At 28.7% G+C, this 20,381-nt stretch overlaps 1 protein-coding gene across 1 annotated transcript; it reads left to right on the top strand.

The window, feature by feature from the left end:
• Positions 1–370: 370 nt before the first annotated feature.
• LOC126906681 (uncharacterized) lies at positions 371–1,746 on the top strand. Its single transcript, XM_050687412.1, has 2 exons — positions 371–987; positions 1,028–1,746. Exons 1-2 carry the CDS (start codon positions 456–458, stop codon positions 1,654–1,656), a joined length of 1,161 nt encoding a protein of 386 aa, XP_050543369.1. The 5' UTR covers positions 371–455; the 3' UTR covers positions 1,657–1,746.
• Positions 1,747–20,381: the final 18,635 nt, after the last annotated feature.

Here is a 20,381-nt window from a genome sequence, read left to right as displayed (position 1 = left end):
ACATTTTCCTGACTCTGCAATTAACAACAAAGAACAGGAACATGATGCACAGGACAAACGTGTGACCTGTGCTGATTGGAGACTAACCAGGAAAGTGATAATCCCAAATGGAATAAGATGGGCAATAAAAGCCTTTGGCAGTTTTAAAGCTGCAGGATGCCTAAGCGGATGACTTAGTTATAGCAGTGGTGGGTAAATTCCCAGACACTATTATAGACTTAGCACAACAAAGACTTAACACTATACAGATATGGTGTAGTAAGTACGATCTGTTAATCCAAGTAAATGAGAGGTTGTTATGTTCACTAGAAGGAGAATAGGACTAGACAGTTTTGACACTCTTACTCTAATTGGACAAGAAGTTAACTTAAAATCGGAAGTAAAATACTAAGGTATTAATCTTAGAAAGTAAGCTACAATGGAAATGACATGTTGAGTCAAGAATCAAAAAAGCAATGACCACATTGTGGACTTGCAGTAGAGCCTTGGAAAAAACATGGGGTCTTAAACCAAGAGTTATGTACTGGTTGTACACATCAGTGATTAAACCTATGATATTGTATGGTGCCCTAGTCAAGTGGATCAGAACAGCACTCGATACAGATAGGAAAGAACTTAGTCGCATACATGATGCTATGGCCATCACTACAGCATTAAGAACTACACCAACGGTCGCATTAGAGGCATTAATTGGATTGCCTCTACTGCATTTAGAGGTGAAAGCTCACCCCAAAGCCGAAGCACTAAGATTCCACAACTTAGGTATGTGGACTTTGGAGAGTGATACAACAGAACATGGTAAAATACTAATAGAGATAGACCAGGGCTTTTTGGAATACCCCTTGGACTATATCAAACTGGTTCTTAAGAATAACATTCCCTACAAAGTGGAGATCACTACACGTAGAGAATGGAATATTAACCATCTAAATGAAAAAAGAGGATTTGTGATATATACAGATGGATCCAAAAAATCAGGAAAGGTAGGTGCTTGAATTTGGGGTTTAAAGCCACGAATAAATTTNAGGTGCTGGAATTTGGGGCTTAAAGCCACGAATAAATGTCAGTATGTCATTGGGCACAACACCCTCTGTTTTCCAAGCAGAGGTGATGGCGATACTGGTAGGGGCTCAGAACCTGCTGGTATACAAAAATAGGAAGATAACTATCTTAAGTGATAGTCAAGCGGCTTTGAAAGCACTCTGTAACGATCAGGTGAATTCAAAGCTGGTCCTCGAATGCAGGGAAACTTTAGAATCACTATCGAGGTTCAACAAAGTTACACTAGCGTGGGTACCGGGACACAACGGTGTCACTGGAAATGAGAATGCTGACTTTCTAGCCAGGAAAGGAGCAGAGAACACCTATGTTGGACCAGAACCAGTGGTAGGGCTCACTGAGCAATCGCTCAAAGCGTTACCCAAGAATTGGTGCAGAGAACAACACAGGAAAATCTGGAAGTACTTGGTAGTACCTAGACAATCTAAAATGTTTATCAAGACCCCTGGTCTACTGTTGGGTGATCCTAATAGCATGACTAGACATCAAATGACTGACTGCACCCTGACTGGTTTACTGACAGGCCATGGTCACCTGCTTAAAAATCTTAACGCAATGGGGGTATTGGAATCACCATTGTGCAGGGAGTATGGATAAAGAGAAGGAAGACTCATTTCACATCATGTGCGAATGTGAAGCCTTGTCCACACTAAAATCAAACTATTTGAATAAAGCTTTTCCTAAAAAAAAAAAGATATTAAAAACCTAAAACCCAGAGAGACATTTAATTTCGCCAGAAAGACAGGACTCTTTGGTCATCTAGAGGTGACTTTATGGTTGATAATGTATTAACACTTTGATGATAACACTTAGGTAGGTAAACCGAATCAAGACAATTCGGTATGAGATGAGCTAAATGGACCAACTGGTCTGAGTGTATGGGCATTTTGTCCACCTCGATAATAACTAAAACTAAAACTATTTCCCTTGTTTTCTCCCCCTTTTTTTAGTTTTCTGTGTAGAGCTAATAAAAACTTTTTTCCTCTTTAACATTTTAGCTATTTTTTTATTTGAACCAGTTAATATTTCAACATTCCACATATCTATTCTTACTTTGTATCTATCGTTCTCCTTTATACACGAGTCCAGCCTAGATTTAAATGATTTAAATGATGATTTCCCTACACCGTTGTTACTACAAGCGTTGGATAGTCCTGTACACATAACTGTTGAAACAGCTGTCGCATAAATAGTCCGGTTAATATCAAACACTTTACTAGGTCTTCTTCATTTCTCACTACTTTATTTTCTCTCACTTGTTATCCCCGCGTGCATCCGAGATAGGAAAATCCGCTTAAATTCTGTTCAGAGCTCCTCAGACTTTTTGACAAAATTTTACATTGGCTGTCAACCTGACACACTTTATTAATAACTTCTTACGACTGGTGAGGGGCCGTGGAAGTATTTTTATCCCCTTTCACAGGGAAATATATTTATGAAATTTTAATACCATATAAAAGAGAAAATAATTTATTTTTGTAATTACTCATAAAAATTTACAGCTGTCGTTGGAACGATTCTGTTGGTCTATGTGTGAAAAAACAATGCAATTAATAAGAATAATACAAATAACAATAAGCTTTATTTTTGATATATTTTGTATATAAAAATTCATTAAAAACTTAAGTGTGATGGTGTCACGTTACCATTATTGTGAGAATTATTTTAATAAACTACAAACAGCACATCCGCTTCCTGAGACTGTTGAATTAACAAATAATATTTATTGCCAAATTGGCAATAGTTCAAATTATTATAAAAACCCAAAAGACCTGACCATCGTGGTCAGTTGACTCCAGTGCCTTGTGTCATTCATCAGTCTCAGTACTCAGTTGTCGCTGTCCGGCTTACTGCTTAAAGTAAAGTCTTGATTTTTTCTTTTTAAACCTATCTACTCTCTTCCACAACATTTCAGAGTACTTGTGTCTTGAACTTTGTCTGCACCTTATACTCGGCTACCCTGTTCTCTCTTTGAAGTACTTGTGTCTTGCACTTCGTCCGCACCTCATACTTAGGTGTTACCCTTATTTCCTTCCTTTAACCTCAGCCTTTCGACACCTACAGTTAATCCGGAATGTCAGCCGAGCACAGTGTCTGCTGTACGACAACACGCACGTGAATACCAAGACAGCAGGCACCACATCCTCATCTTCATCATCATACACATTACATTTACATCTTCCCTCTTATTGTGTTACGACATAAGTCAGTTATCATTTATACTTATTTATCACCTTATATAGTGAATATTAATTTATGAATATTGTGTTACATTGAAATTAATTGATTTTTATTTTAAGATAAGATGTATATTTACAATGATCAAGTTAGCAAATATACAATACATATATAATATGTAGTGTACAAAAATGTAAATTGCTATAATTCAAATAACAAAATAAAAATATCATAATGATGAAAGTCAAATTGGACTGTATATGGTGAGAACCTGATGTTGTGGTTCTATAGGGGTCGTATGGAGTCCGAGGGTTTAGAACGACAAAGACAAGTAGATATAAAAATAATAAAAGCAGTACCTTACAAGTGGGCTTTTTTAATTCGGCCTGTAACAACAACATGGTTTGCCACTTGCATAATGACTAGCTCTAGAGTAGCAAGGGTCGCCACCACCTAGGCGAGGTGTCACACCTATCAGATATGATTACCGGACCATAGGTGGAATTTAATTTTAAGTTAATTAAAAGTATAATCTAACTTAATATGTCGTTATATGTATGAATTACTATAATACCTTGTGGTTTATTAAACACAATTATGACAATCAAAGTTGTATGTGGTTGATATGTAAAACATACCGTAACCCGTGTCTAGATTAAGGAACAGGAATAAAATACACGCGAGTAATTAAGTTACTCGCACAATAAAATAAATATTACAGTTGAAATTAATAAGGAAATTTAATGTAATTGTTAAAAAAAAGAAAATTAAGTTAAACATGGACAAAAATGCGAATGCATCAAAAACCATGTCTACAAATAAAGGAAACAAAAATAAAATAAAATATTTAAACAAAAAAACAAATAATATTACAAACATCACGAACGGTATTGGAACAAATCCGTTAATGTTAATCGGAAATTAATGAAAAACACCAGGAGTGGTCTGGAAATTTTCTCCTTAGCGTTGGCTAAAAGAAAAGAGAAACACGTGCTCTTCACACATAAACAAAATTAAATTAATTTACGATAAAGTAAAAATGAAATAAAATATAGCTCATTACATAAATATAATATATAAAAGGAAACGATACCTGGTCTCCGAAGAGACCCATTCGATGGACTGGATGCTTCGCCGAAAAGACCTGGCCTTTCGCCGTTGGCGGCTCTACTCCATCATTCAAAAAAAATGACCAAAAAACAATAAACGTGTGCACTCTAGCACGATCAATGACAGAAGAAGAAATGGAGAAGAGCCAACACCGATCTAACGGCAATTTCAAATCGATAACGGTCAGTCTTTATGGAAGGGATCAATACTGATAAACAATTTGATTTTAATTATATTTCTCTTTTATCGCCTTATCTAGCGGTCAGCGGCAAAATAATGAGTGTTTGACACCGCTGTGCCAAGAAAGGGTTCTTTCGCGCGATAAAATAAATAAGTAACAAAACANTTTGATTTTAATTATATTTCTCTTTTATCGCCTTATCTAGCGGTCAGCGGCAAAATAATGAGTGTTTGACACCGCTGTGCCAGGAAAGGGTTCTTTCGCGCGATAAAATAAATAAGTAACAAAACAAAAATCATAAATGGTCCACCTTCGAATTTGTGACGTTACAAATGGTTCTATCGGGGTCGTATGGAGTCTGAGGATTTAGAACGACAAAGACAAGTAGATATAAAAATAATAAAAGTAGTACCTTTAATTGTGGTGTAACAAATTTTTGTATGGTTAGTTTCTATTGTCCTACCTAAAAGGCAACGAAACGGAGAGCCAGTTCACGAATATCTGGGCAACTGCACGGCAGAGTTAGCCCAAGAATACCAGAGCCTAATTTATACAGTAGAAATCACGTTAGGTTTTTTTAAAACATCTTTAAGGCAACGACACGGCGGAACCAGTTCACGAATACCATATAACGTTATTTTGTATAATATTTTAACCAACCAATCAAAATTAACACTTTAAGATACTAATTTAATGAATGATCTATTGCTTTGTCATCCTTTACTCAAACTTATTAACTATAAATAATTGGAATAACATAAACTTACTTTTTTTTTTCGCAACAATGAATTGTTGTTCAAATTGTACATCAAAGACATTTCGACAATCCTTCTGATATATAGAGGTATCAAATTCGTAATTTGTCACATAATAATAAGTCAAAACAAATTATTTTCGTATATATGTAAGCAAGACGCATAAAAAGATAGCCAACAAGAACACGGGGTCGTGGCTAACAATTATTTTCTTATTTGAATTCGGCAAAAGCGAACTGGTGTCTGAAAGCTGTAATGTTGCAAAATTTATACTAGTTTTCTTATTTTAAATCTTATCAGTTAGTGGTGTGTGCATTAGGTGTAAAGTATTGATAGTTGTGTATGTGATAACTTCCACCAGTCAACCGGTCTGATATCTGTCTTCCTATTGTCATCAGCTGACCGTACACTGTACACTTGTACCAATTTCTTGTATTTCCCCTTAATGAACTTGTTCAAAGTTGGCACCACCACCCGACGTCATAACCCCCGGTCACTGCAGACGACGGGACTTCTCAGCTTTACTACCGAGGCGACTATTTGATTCGTATGTGCACTTTTTTCCTATGGTGAAAACCACGTTTTCTTTGTTGCTGTTTTTTTTTGTCCTCCACATTTTTTAATTAAAATACTACATTGAGTTGACTTGCCGTCAACCAAGCTGTTCATATTTTTTTGTAAAATAAAACTTCGAGATGTCTATGATGATGTGAGACCCAAACTATGGCCAGTAGTGAGCCATCACTTCTCAACAAATCAATCAACAACAAGTATAAATAAAACCCCCTTTATACTCCTTCATATTGTCTAATAGCCCCTTCTTTATGTTCTTCTCCCTTTCCTTTCTTCTTTTTTATGAATATATATTCTTAAATGATATATGTATAAAAATCTTAAATCATTAAAATATTATTATATAATACATGACCTATGTTGTTTTTTTCTCCATACTTTTCCCTCATTTTTATTAACATTTGTTTTTTTTTTTAATCAAATCCTAATAACTCCGTCAACGAGTACTATTCTCGCTAGGCTCTGCTACTAGGTCACTGATAGTACTCCCAATCCAGGGATATTGTTAGTGATCTTTTTAGTTTATTGTATCTAATTATACATTACATGACTATTATATTGAGATAATATTTAACAATGGATAAATTGACATTTATATAAATAATAAGAGATTGTGTTGAACAGTGTACATGTCCCCTATTATATATTATCCAATATAATAACTACAATGACTTATCTTATATGGTTAGTACTAAAATAATATAATAAAATAAAACATAAGTATATTTAGACAAAACAAATATATGTAGTCTGACCTTGCTTTTCGTACTAAAATGAAGAATGTCAATGTGTCAATTAGTGTAGTTGAGCCAGACGCAATCAAACAAAATGAATTTAACACATAAAAACATCAAAGGCAAGCATTACACACGAGTACTCTAGACATGTGGGTACGCGATTGACGCCTTCATGACCACCGTCACACACTACGCCAACAGCAAAACCAGTTGTGGCAAGTCGCACTCTTAAAGATGAAAATAAAACCGGCACTCGCCGCACCAAACTGCCTCGACACGATCGAACATATGCAATGCAACGCAATTTCAGTATTAGTAAAAATTCTTGAACCAGAAGATTTTTTTTTTTTTAATTAAGTTTTAGATATTAAGATTTTGTTTCATATCATTATTTTTTTTTTATTTTTGAACTAACCACGTCTTTGTATTAAACAAATATATTTGCCTCAAAAATGGTCTTGACAGCTACACAAAGTTGTATATAATCATTTTATTTTATTTTTGTTTTTTGTAAAAATTGTAAATTTTACGTAAATCATAAAATTTGCGTACATTCGCATCGAAACGTTTTATGATAATGAATGAACGCAGCAACTGGTGGTGTTCACGTGGGTTCGTTAAGGTTCGTGGTTTTATTTTGTTTAAGTATTTGGCTATGTAGAGAATAAGGAATAATGTGAGTGAACTCTATATAAGAATGTATAATAAATTTTACAATAAATAATTATAACAATTAAATGTATTATACAAGAATCATAAAATCTTATACACCAATGTAGATAGGGGGGACACTCAATACTAATGCCACAATGGAGCTGATATAAACAAATAATAAATTATAAATGTGAGTAAGTATTAGAAAGAAGATGAACAAGCGTTATACTTATCGACTAATTGAAACGGCTGATGATAATGTTGAATATTGAACGGATCAATTTAAGTTGAATGCAAGTAGCTGACCAACGTGTACAATATGCTGTTGTTGTAATAGGCCCTTCATACAACCGAACAAAATGTTTATCTGTTATTCTTTCATCTTCTACCCACACACCAATAAATTACAAAACACAATCAACACTTTCTATCACTGACTGCAGATACACACACAACTCACACAATCACGCCATGCACACACATCCGTTCCTTCCCAACATGTACAACCCCGTAGTTTTACAAAATCCTTCTACAATGTCAGCAAAATAGCAACAAAAGAATCTAAATAAATGTAAGGCCGATGGTCATGTACGTGTCTGGAAGGGGACTTTGGAAGGACACCAAAGGACTCCATGGGCTCGTCTGACACGGCCTGTTCCGATCCAACCGACTTACGATCACGTCGCGATCATCGTCCGGCTCTCTTTCGCCTTTTAAACCAATTTTGTATTTTTTTTAGTTTTGTTTGTTTTTCCTTTACTATTATTGTATCATGTGTTTTTAATAATAAAATAATCAAAGATATTTTTTTATACAAATTGGTTATTATAATTCATACTTTCTTTATTGTTCCACGAGTAAATTATTGTATCAATGAGGATTATATGATTAAGGTAAGAACATCCTAATTTATTGTGCATGTATTTAAGATAGCAAGTGACCCTCGAACAACACACCTCGAGAAAAGGGATAGTTCTTATTTTGCGATACTCCTATAACATTCCCTTCCATCATTATCTTTTCCTTTTCTTATTTTTTGTTTTACAACACTGTGAACGATACGGTGATGTATCTCAGAAAATATATAGATCCAATGGCGATTTACTGAGCACACAAGAGTGCGAAAATCGCAAAGGTGATATTTTACTTTTACAACAAAACGAATCAAAACTACTAGCTCGCAAGCGTCATAGAGATTATAGCTAAAATACGCTAAGATGGCGGTGACAATGCAGACATAAAGAGAAGATCGACAACAACTCGGTATAGCACAACGATAGCATAAATAATCACAACACAATTTCTCGACAGCACATTTGACTGTTTTGTATCCAACAGGGTCTTTGATATTCATTGATTTTATTGAGTATAAATGGAATAAAAATCAATTGATTTGAATATTTTTTCTAACTCAAAAACTTATGTAAGATATTTTAAAATAAAAAAAAATATAAAATTAAGAATTTCAACACAAAAAAAGCATATTTTTAAATATGGTGGCCATTTTCATCATGAAGACAAAATAAAGTCCCAAATTTTTTTTTTATAATTAAGTATATTACATAAGCTTTAATTTAAGATATATATATATATATGTGTGTGTGTGTGTGTGTGTGTGTGTGTCAGTATTTTCGTAACACTTTCAAAAGTTAAGTTTAAAAAGTTAGATTTATAAAAAAATATACACAATGATAAATCTCATGTATCTATTAAAGAAATTGTATTAAACCATATATTTTTCAAAAAGTTATGGCAGTTTTAAGTAAAAAACATTGATAAAATGTCGAAAATTATCAATTTTTAAAAATGTAATTTTTTTGGATATTTCCCTCCTTTACGGTGAATAACAGACATTTTTTTAATTTTTAAGGGTAATGTCTTCGACTATATATGATTTGTGATCTTTTGATGTATCATCGAAAGAAATCGGTTCGGTAAGAGTTGAAAAAAAGGAGTAACAGACACAAAAAAAAAAATAAAAATAATAATAAAAAAAAATTACATCATAGTATCCAACAGGGTCTTTGATATTCATTGATTTTATTGAGTATAAATGAAATAAAAATCAATTGATTTAAACATTTTTTCTAACTCAAAAACTTATGTAAGATATTTTAATATAAAATAAAATAATACAAATTTAGTTAAGTTATCCACTAAAACAAAAACATATATAAGTCCTCTAGAAGTAGTTATAAAAGGTCCCAGATGATCATCATGCACAATTTTGAATGGCTTGCTATTCAAATTATGTGCAGTCACCACCAGACTCATCCGCATACTTTATGGTATTACAAATAGTTCCCTTCTTTGGTATTCTCTGTAGAAGAAATTTTTAATTAATTAAAAATAACGTACCCGACTATCTTCATCCTTCGCTCTTTCTCGTCCATTTTGAGAATCTTTATAAACTGTTGTAGCTCCTCATCGACAGTTTGACACATAAGTACTCTCTCCTCCACTGACAAGGTTACATAGACTCCACCATACTCACATAAGGCACTCTCAAGTTCTACGGTAAGTCTCCAATCTGATGATTTGCCAACTGGATCCCTTGATAACGTATCCACATGGATCATCCTTGAAGCTGCCTTGTACTTCAGGTTAAAATTATACTCTTAGAGTAAATCACTCCATCTGGAAATTTGTGGCTTGGATATATGAGTCTTTAAAAAAATCAAAGCCTGACAATCAGTAAAATTTCCGCCTTGGAAGGGGGTCAACTTTGTTTTTTTTAATGGTAACACATATTTTTAATTTAATAAAATGTTTGAGTTTTTAATTTAATAGTAAATGGCATTTAAATTTTTAATATAATTTAATTCGTTTATTAGATATAATCATTTAAAGTTTCAAATTTTTTAATTAATATACAGGTATAATACACAAGAGATTACAAATATAGGTAGCTAATTGTTTTTTTATAACATCGATATTAGCAGGTACACAGCATTGTTATTATCAATTGTAGTAAGGCACATTGTTATGAGTTTATAAATACACTAACTGACAATACAGAAAGTATATCTATTGATAATCATAATTGATAATAAACAATCCGTGACTGAGACAGCAATGTCATAAAAATCCAATTAGCTACCTGTATTTACAATCCCATGTGTATTATACATGTATATTAACTCAAAATTTTGAAACTTTAAATGTTTATATCTAATAAGCTAATAAAGTTATATTAAAAATTCAAATGCCATTTACTATTAAATTAAAAACTCAAACATTTTATTAAATTAAAAATATGTGTTACCATTTTAAAAAAACAAAGTTGACCCCCTTCCAAGGCATAAGGGATGAACTTAAAAAGTATTACACAGTTAAAAATTCAAGAATAATGTGTAACTAAAGATAATGAAAAAAAAAAATGTTTAAATTATTATTATTCTGCAAGTAATTGAGTGGGTTATGATAAAAAAATCACCCTGTATATTTGTTTTAAAAATATTAAAAAAAAAATATTTGTTGGCAAATTTTGTATTCTAAATGACACACGTTTTCTTTCTTTTTTTCGATTATACATATATATTAGGGTAATTTATTATTTCATTAAATAATATATTTGAAGAAAAATAATCTGATATAAAATACAATTTTAAAAGGTATGAAAAGGTATGCTTAACTTACATTTTGTTTATCAAGTCATTTTTGAAAATAAATTATTTGGTATGTACTGAATACGAAATAAAACTAAGGTGTCCAATTTTTAAAACTGGACACCTGTATTCAGGTATGTAATATATATATAATATCTGTAAAATATTTCGTAGGGGAGCATAAATAGAAAAAAAAACTAGTTGTCTAATCACCACACAAACGGAGTTTAGAATCGCATATTGCCTGTAGACGTATTTGAATAAAATTTTTGGTGATCAGAAACTTTATCTCTACCCTCCTTAAACATATTTCTGTATAAATTTAAAAGTAATTTTTATAAGTTTTGGGAAGATGTCACAGAATTATGGGAGCTTATCATTTTCTAGATTACGCCTATAATATTGTTCAAATATTGTATTAAAGATTTTTTAAATAGATTCTGTGGAATACACAGTTACATTACCAATGGTATAAATTTTATGCGATTGGAATTTTACATTTAGTGTTAACATCGCCAAAACTATTGAAATAAAAAATGAAAGAAATTTTTATTTTAAAAATAAAAGAAAAGCAAACAAATATTTGTAAAATAAGATAGAAAATAATACATTTTTAGATTAAATATTTAAAGATTTATCGAAAAGAATTAATTTGAAAAAGTGGGTTCAAGTGTTATTTGCTCAATAGAAATATAAAAAATTGCATGAATTATGCTTACATACGAATTACAGTGAAAATACATTTCTTATTTCACTGTAATAAATCATAATATCATAAATAACGCTGTAATAGTTTCAAACAACAATGTTTGCTATTTTAGTTATAATTTCATCATTTATTTCCAACAAGAAGTTTTTAAAATTGTTCGCATCATTTCATTTCTCATCTATAGAACTAGTCCAGTACAGTGGTATACAGTGACGACAGATCCCCAGATAAAATGATAAATGCATGTGAATAAAACTGTAGTCTGGTATTGTCGTATACTGAGAGAATACTTTTATAAGCGTAACATTATTCCCGGATTTAGGTCTATAAGAAAACGGCATTTGTCATACCCACCACTCGCCTCTCAGTAGTCAATAACACTACTTGGTCGAAAGTGACCAAGAGTTGTTATCATAAAACTATTGTCTTCACCGTTAACAAGCCAAAAGTACAATATCACATCATGAGTGGATGACAGGGAGTGTAGTGCAATGTTTTTTGGTCTGTCAACCGTCCGTAAAACCCATTCATTTAAAAGTTCAACGAACGGGTATAATGTGCTAGCATTGGTACTTTCGCCGAATCGCCATTCCTAACCCGATTATATATGAATATGCATATCACAAACATTGCCATTGAACATGTACAATTTATGTTTTCCGCTCTTTAGATCCTGTTTTGTACAGTATTATTTATCTGTACGTGCTTGTGAGATAAAAAGAAAATTCTATCATATTATTACGGTGACATACTCGACTTACCAATGTAAAATTTCATTGATCTTTTGGATTGTATTTAATAATACATAATATTTAGTAAATATTCGATACTTAATTTGTTAGAGAACTCATATCAATATTTAAAATGTCAAACTATCTATACACAATATATAAATATATTAAAATTAAGTATGATAAATTTCAATTATATGAGTAAATTGAAAAGGAAAATATATTTTTTTTTTTATTAAAAAATAATTATTTTTTGCATAAAATACCACGCAAGGCAATTGAATTTCGGAAATTTAAACACATACAAAAGTGAAACTATGAACACAAAGAATATTTATTAGGAATAATATAGTTTTTTTTTTACTTTTAAAACGCTTGGAATTTTCACTATTTATTTGTAATTATGAAAATTATTTGAATACAAATGCGTATATATTATAAAGAATATATATTTATTTGCAATATAGAATGATTTTTTATCATAACCCATTCAAATACTTACAGAATAACCATAATTTAAGCATATTTTTGTTATCTCTAGTTACATATTATTCTTGAATTATTATCTATGTATTATATTTTAAGTTCATCCCTTATGCATTGTGAGTGTGTCAACTTTGTTTTTTCAAATTGGAACACGTATTTTTAATTTAATAAAATGTTTGAGTTTTTGTTTTAATAGTAAATGGAATTCTAATTTTCAATGTAACTTAAATCGTTTATTAAATATAAAACCTTAAAGTTTCAAATTTACACGTATAATAATATACATGTACAATACATGGGGAAGTACAAATACAGGTAGCTTATTGTTTTTTATGACGTCGATATTCGCAGATATACAGCATTTATTATAAATGATAGTAAGGCCAACTGTTGTGAGTTTACTAATATAACAGGAAATATAGAAATTGATAAAGTTATAATTGACAATAAAAGCTCTATGTCTGTGATAGCGAGGTAATAAAAAACACTTAGCTACCTGAATATGTGATTCTTCGTGTATTATACATATTTATAATCTCAAAAATTTGAAACTTTAAAGTTTATTATCTAATAAAAGAATAAAGTTATATTAAAAATTCAAATACCATATACTATTAAAAAAAAAACTTAAACATTTTATTAATTTTAAAATATGCGTTACCATATTTTATTTGAAAAAAACAAAGTTGACACCCTTAAAATGCATAAGGGATGAACTTAATAGTATTATATAGCTAATAATTCAAGAATAATATGTTACTAAAATAACCAAAAAGAAAATGCTAAATTATGCTTATTATAATTATTCTTAAATTATGTTTAAGTGGGTGGGTTATGATAAAAAATTCACTGTTTATATTACAAACGAAAATAAAAAGTTTAAATTTAATTTAAAAGATTTTCTTAGATATTTATGAAACTCAAATATAATTTGTCAATTATTCTTTATTTTTTATATATCTTCTAAATTATTAAAATCAGCTATTGTTAATAAATTAACAATGTTAATAAAAAGTAATGTTTTGAAAATTGTTTTTCATTGGTCAATATATTATTTATTTTTAAATTAGTACTTGTAATTTGGTATTATTAGGTCTATTGCACATTAATATAATTGTATATTTGTATGACGCCCAATGATTCAATAATTTTAATGTTAATATTCAAATATAATTTAAAACCTGTTAACACTAAATATCACAATTTATCGAAGTTCAAATTAGCATTAATCTCAAAGTATTCTAAGGTAGAAAAATATTTGAGTGCTCCTTTAAAATTAACTATATTAATGTAAGCCGTGTGCCAATAAAAAAAAAAATTAATAACTCTCATTTATACATGGACGGTTCTTGTGAGTAGGTAGTCAAGTAAAAATCTATCATTTTTATGATTGTATATCAATATTAATAGAAATTTTTTAATGTATTTAGGAGTTGTTATAGAAATAGCAATCAATGTTTTTTCCATAAGTAGTTTAGTACTTTTTTCATTGTGATTTAAAATTTAAGAGTCTTATTTCCTTTTAATCTACATAAGATATAATACTCCAAACCTTTTCTATAAGGACAAAAAAAAATTTTCTAGATACTTGTTTCAATGACTGTTTAAATTATTCAATACTGCAGTTATTATTACGTAGATATTAAACAACATTATTAGGTTAGCTTTCCATATCAATTTTTATCATTTCAATGAGCAAAAAAACTAATGGTACTGTACAGAGTGTATAATAGTTAGGTGATTTTAAAAAGTATATTAGTATTTGATAGAATTTAGTATAAATTATTGAACATTGAGTTGGGTTTTTCATAAAAAGCTAGAGTTGACTTTTATTTTATTTTATTATAAGAATTCTGATTATTAAAAACTTTGTTGATAATTTATTGAATTAGTTAATTGTTATAATTAGAGACAAAAACCATATTTATTTTTTTTTTTTTTTGTAATACTCGATGAAGTAGAAACACAGTCACAAAAACATATTACAACTACTACATTAAGTTAACATGCATATAACAAAAAAATAGAACACAATGATTATTAATGTTTATTTCTGATTTTGATTTTTCTACAATTTATTTATTCTCACATAAAAATAAAGACTTTACTTACTATGTGACAATTTTATTATTATTGCCACATCATTTACATTTCTTTTAAAAAGTTTTATTTTCTAAAAAATAGAAGATCTAAATGCGTTTTGCATGCAAAAACTACCATTAAAACGGTTGGTAATGTTTTTTAAGACATGTTAAACCACAAAAATTACAAAAGTTTTACCAGTTATCACTGTTTCTAGAACTATTACCTTATTTACAGTTGAATTTAAAATTTTTACTTGCATGAAATATTCAAAACTTGAGTATTCTAATGGAGACTACTTAAGTCTATATTTTTCTTTATAACTTAAAATATATTATTAACATAATACTGTTTAAAGGTTTTAACTAAAGTAATAACTAGTAATCGTATTTAAAATATTTTACTAACATATTCAGTTGTAAACTTGAATTAATATTTAATTATTCTTATAATTTTAATGTAAATCCAATTGAGCATCCACAAAATTAAAATATCCACGGAGGTGTGAAATTAACACCAACTTTATTTTGTGTTAACATCTTTCTTCTATACAATAACTTAAAACGAATAATTATTAAATTGAATTAGAAAGCATTCACTTTCATAAAGTTTTGTATTCTGTATGAACTTAATTGTTTTATATGCTAAATAAAGCCGCTGAAAATAATAAAATTTACATAGGTTAAGTGTTTCCTAAACTAGTATTATATAAGTTTAAATTGATTTGATAACCTAAAACTCGAGATACAAATTATCTAATACATTAGGATATTATAAGAATGAGAAAAATAATTGAGATATACGAATAAGAGTGCATTGAAATTATATTAATAATTTCTGTTTTCGTTTTATTTTTGTTACATCTAATAAACAATAAATACATTTTGTAAAAACTACAGTATATCTTAAATATCTAAAACACAATATAAATAAAACCAGCACAGTGGAGACTCGGCAAAGTTAAGACGTAGGAGTATAGATGATATCTGATAATCATTATCAGTGTTTGTTAGTGATGTTAATGATTAACATCACTAACAAAAAAAAATGTTTCGATACAAATCAATTAAATTTCATAATTCATATTTTTATTATTTTACCATTTCTATGATTAAAAATCTACTCCAGTATTAAATACATGTTAAATTATTTGCTTAATTCAAAATAACGTTATTTGTTTTGCTTAACGACCTATTTCACATAGTAGAACAACAATCGTAATAATTTTTTTTTTTTTTTTGTAGCTTACTTCAAAAGTTTTAATTTAACATAAGTTAGAAATAGTCAGATTTTCCGGAACATTTTCTAAAATTAAGTTGAAAAAAAATAATATGCGTGGATGATCTTTGTCAAACCCTTCTTGTACGTAGGTTAATAATTAAATTTTCAGAAAAAATATATCAAAATAAAACTTATTGTCTCTAGTTTACTCATTTGAATCAGTATTTTAAAATGCACAACAAATATTTGAAAATGCTATTTTACAGTAATGTAATTTTGAAACATTTGTTTAAATTTCTAAAAATGAGGAGGGTTCTTTTAATTTTTAGAACTAGTAGGTATTAGATTAATATCGGGATCTTTCGATTTATTGTTCATTAAAATTGATTTAGTGAGAGCTGAAATTATTTATGGACAAACAAAAAAAATACATCATCAAAAAACCAATATTTTTTCAGCTTCAAATTGAATTAAAAAAATAATATTATTAAAATATTATCAATATCAAATTAAAATGATCAGTATATTTATTAATTTCATTATAATAAAATAACAACAAAATATTGTTAAATAAATTTAGATTAGGCACATTTTTATTTTTTAATTTCTTTTACAAAAAATGTACTTAGTATAATAATTTTTACATATATATTTTTTTAATTAAAACCCATGATTTAATATTCACACAAAAGCACTTTAGTATAAGTAAAGACAAATATTATGGGTACTACATAGAGTTTTTTTAATACTGAAACGAGACAAAAGCTTGTTGACAATTGTAAAATGATTAACGACTAAATAGTCTAGTAAAGTGATTTTTTTCAGTAAAAATAGATTTTATGATTTATGACAACATCCATCAAGTAATCTATCCAAAAACGGAAGAAAAACGTGTCATTAATGGCGCATAGGTAAATCCTTTACGTTGGTTTTATCACTACGCTCTTGGTAATATCCATTTCACTTTTCAAATTTAGTTCCGGATTCATACGATAGATAAGTTACTCAACATTGATTATACGAACTAATATGATGTTCCCCTATATCTAAAAGTCAGTTTGAGTAGGTGAACAGAACACAACTCATCTTAAAGCAGAATATCGATAAATCATTTTTTTTTTTTTAAACCTTTAAAAATATTAGCAATGTTCTTTGGTAACAATATGTATTTTTTGGCAATCAATTAGATGTATTATACTTGTGAAAACATTTAATATTTTTGAAAAACAATTTTGATTATTATTTTTGGATGTTTAACTTACAGTACATACTTTTGAAATTTTTAATTATAAATAATAACAATTATTTGTATAATAATTACTTCGACTATTTACATTTAAATCAAAATGTATAGTATTTAAAATGGCATAAATAGTATAATAGTAATAAAAATAAAATTTACTTCTTAAAAGTTTATAACTAACTAAATGAATAAGAATCTTAAAATTTATTATTTCAAATTTAAGATTTAATTTCATGGACTTCGGTTAATGAGCAGTATCTTCAATCAATCTAAATCTCTCTGTATAAATTACTCAAGTTATTTGTACTTACTGTAAATAAAACATTTATTTAAATTTAAAGGTTTTATAAATAATCATTCGATAAGATATAATAAATTTTAAATCCGTACAAAAATTATTTCTATCAATTTAAAATACAAAGTTTACATATTTACAAAAACTTAGAAAAATATAAATATTTAATAATATTATCTTTGATGTGCAGCTGAGAAAGTATTAATTTTACTATAATTATTTTAATTTTTAAAAAAATTTTTGTGTCTGTTACCACTTTTTTTCAGCTTTCTGAGCTTTCTAATATTTTTCAAGTTGATGTCATGAAACGTTATTTGCATATAAATTTATTTAAGAACCGACCATTAATCTTACTAATGAAATAGTTGAAATTAGTAAAAATTATGAATATTTGTATACAAATTTAATTAAAGTAGATTACAACAAACTATAAAAAAAAAAGTTTATGAATATTTTAACATCAAACCAAGTGATACAATTTCACAAAATCATTTATTTCTGTTGACGAATGAAAATTTCTAGTGATCGCATAATTGTTGGAATCATTTATTTTAAAATTATGAAGTAGTAAGAAAAATAATGTTGTAAATTTCTAATTTTCAAAATATTGTCAAAATACCTATCGTGTTTTTTTGATAATTGTTGTCATGTAATAAATATAATAATATACATATAGCAGAGTTGGATATTATACAAATTATGTCGTTAAATACTTTCTTGCATAAGCTTATTTAATGAAATATCTTATCCTAAGTAAAATTTACATAGAGTTATCATAATTAGTTTTGTGAAGTATTTAATTCACTAATTGTCGAAATGTTGAGTAAATTTAGTACACATCACATACACGGAGTGTGCCATGTAGAATATAATTAATTAGTTTTAGAATTGGAATCCCAAACACCTTGCAGAATTATTATCATCGGTGAATTATTAATGACTTCACTCGCTTCCATTACTTAGTCTTGGTGTTCTTTGACCTCAAATAGCATAAATTCAATTTGGTTTAAGGTGTATCAGTGTAAAACATATCGAACTTTCACTAAAATAATTTATTTAAATAATTAAAGTATTGATTTGGAACAAATTTTAATTAAAATAAAAAATATAGTCAATTGGAACATTTTCACTTATCGCGTATTGGGAAAATATTTATAATCTTCTTGACTCGTTGCATAAATACCGCCAAGCATTAGGAAGATGACGAATGTCGAATACTCAAACAAGTACATCGTTCCCACTAATTGACAAATATGGACAAATACCAAATAATCGGCAAACAAACGAGAAATGGAAATTCAATTTTTGAATTTCCTATTCAAAAATTTGATAACATTTCAGTTAAAATAATATTGATTTAATTAAAAAATTATCTGGTTATACTTTTCAATATAATGATAGGTTAATTTTTTTGACGTAGTAGCCTTATTTCTGAGTATTGCGATAAATATAATAATTGGTTTTCTTAAAGACTAGCTAAAGGGCCAAAACATAGAACAGGATAAAATAAATGAGCTTATGATGAAATAAAGTTATATATGGATCAAATTGTTATTCGGTTTCAAAATAAATTTTATGAGCAAATTGTAGGCAGAGCAATAGAAAATTCACTATCATCCTTTTTAGCATAACTGTTCATGAGTAGGTTCGAAACAAATTTAAAAAATACCTAGGTGATTTTCCAAAAATTTGGGTTTAGAATGTAGATGACATTTTTGCAATAATGAACAAAGATTTTCATACAACATTTAAATTTCTTTTACCCGATGATTAAATTCACATACAAACAGGAAATAGAGGAAAAATTCTTTTTTTTTGTATTTATTAATTCAAATAATAGAGGGAGACCATATTTTGAAATTTATCAGAAATACACTCACACGTTCAGATACATTCCATTAATTTGAACCACAGGTGACAACATAAAATGTTTAATTTTAATAGTATGTTTTACAGAATAGTTATTATTCCGATAAATCGATTTTAATAAAGAACTGGGGATTATAAAAGAAATAGCTAAATTTAATGGATATGACGAAAGCATAATTTCAAAATTTGCACAATCACAAAAATAGAATAAAGAAAGAAGGATAGCTAGTACCAGTGGTCGAAGTGACTCAAAATATGTGGAGACATGCCCTCCATTTTTGTGTTTCTCGTATATAAGAACTAAAATAGTTGTACACATTTTTTTTAATTTAAAGTAAACTGGAATTATATAATAAATAAATATATGTATAAATAGTTATACAATATAGTTATACAATTTTTACATTTTTTCCCAAANAGTTTTAGTTATACAATTTTTACATTTTTTCCCAAAGACTTTCATATTCAGTGTTAAAGGAAATTGGCTGTTTAGAAACGCATTGATTNGTTATACAATATAGTTATACAATTTTTACATTTTTTCCCAAAGACTTTCATATTCAGTGTTAAAGGAAATTGGCTGTTTAGAAACGCATTGATTATGGTCAGCACTTCTTCTTCCTTTTAAAATCCAAGACTGTACATATGTATTAACATTAAATTTACACAAAGACGCGGCAACACATTTAATCCATAAGAGATCGGACACACGCGAGACTTCTAATGAATTTCGAGCATCGTTATGAATAATATTCATAGCACTAAAAAGTCTTTCACATTCAGCTGTAGAAACTACCAAAAAATTTACAGCTAAAATAAGAGGTTTTAGATTGTTTGGTATTATAGATTTATTATCTACATACTCACGAAAACCTCTGATTGACTCTCTT

The sequence above is a fragment of the Daktulosphaira vitifoliae genome, unplaced genomic scaffold (assembly GCF_025091365.1).
Source record: "Daktulosphaira vitifoliae isolate Bord-2020 unplaced genomic scaffold, ASM2509136v1 Scaffold_1, whole genome shotgun sequence".
NCBI lineage: Eukaryota > Metazoa > Arthropoda > Insecta > Hemiptera > Phylloxeridae > Daktulosphaira > Daktulosphaira vitifoliae.
This window is presented reverse-complemented; position numbering and strand designations above follow the sequence as displayed.

Excerpts from the sequence above, each read along its gene's own strand:
- LOC126906681 (XM_050687412.1), top strand. The coding sequence starts at position 456 with ATGACCACATTGTGGACTTGCAGTAGAGCCTTGGAAAAAACATGGGGT.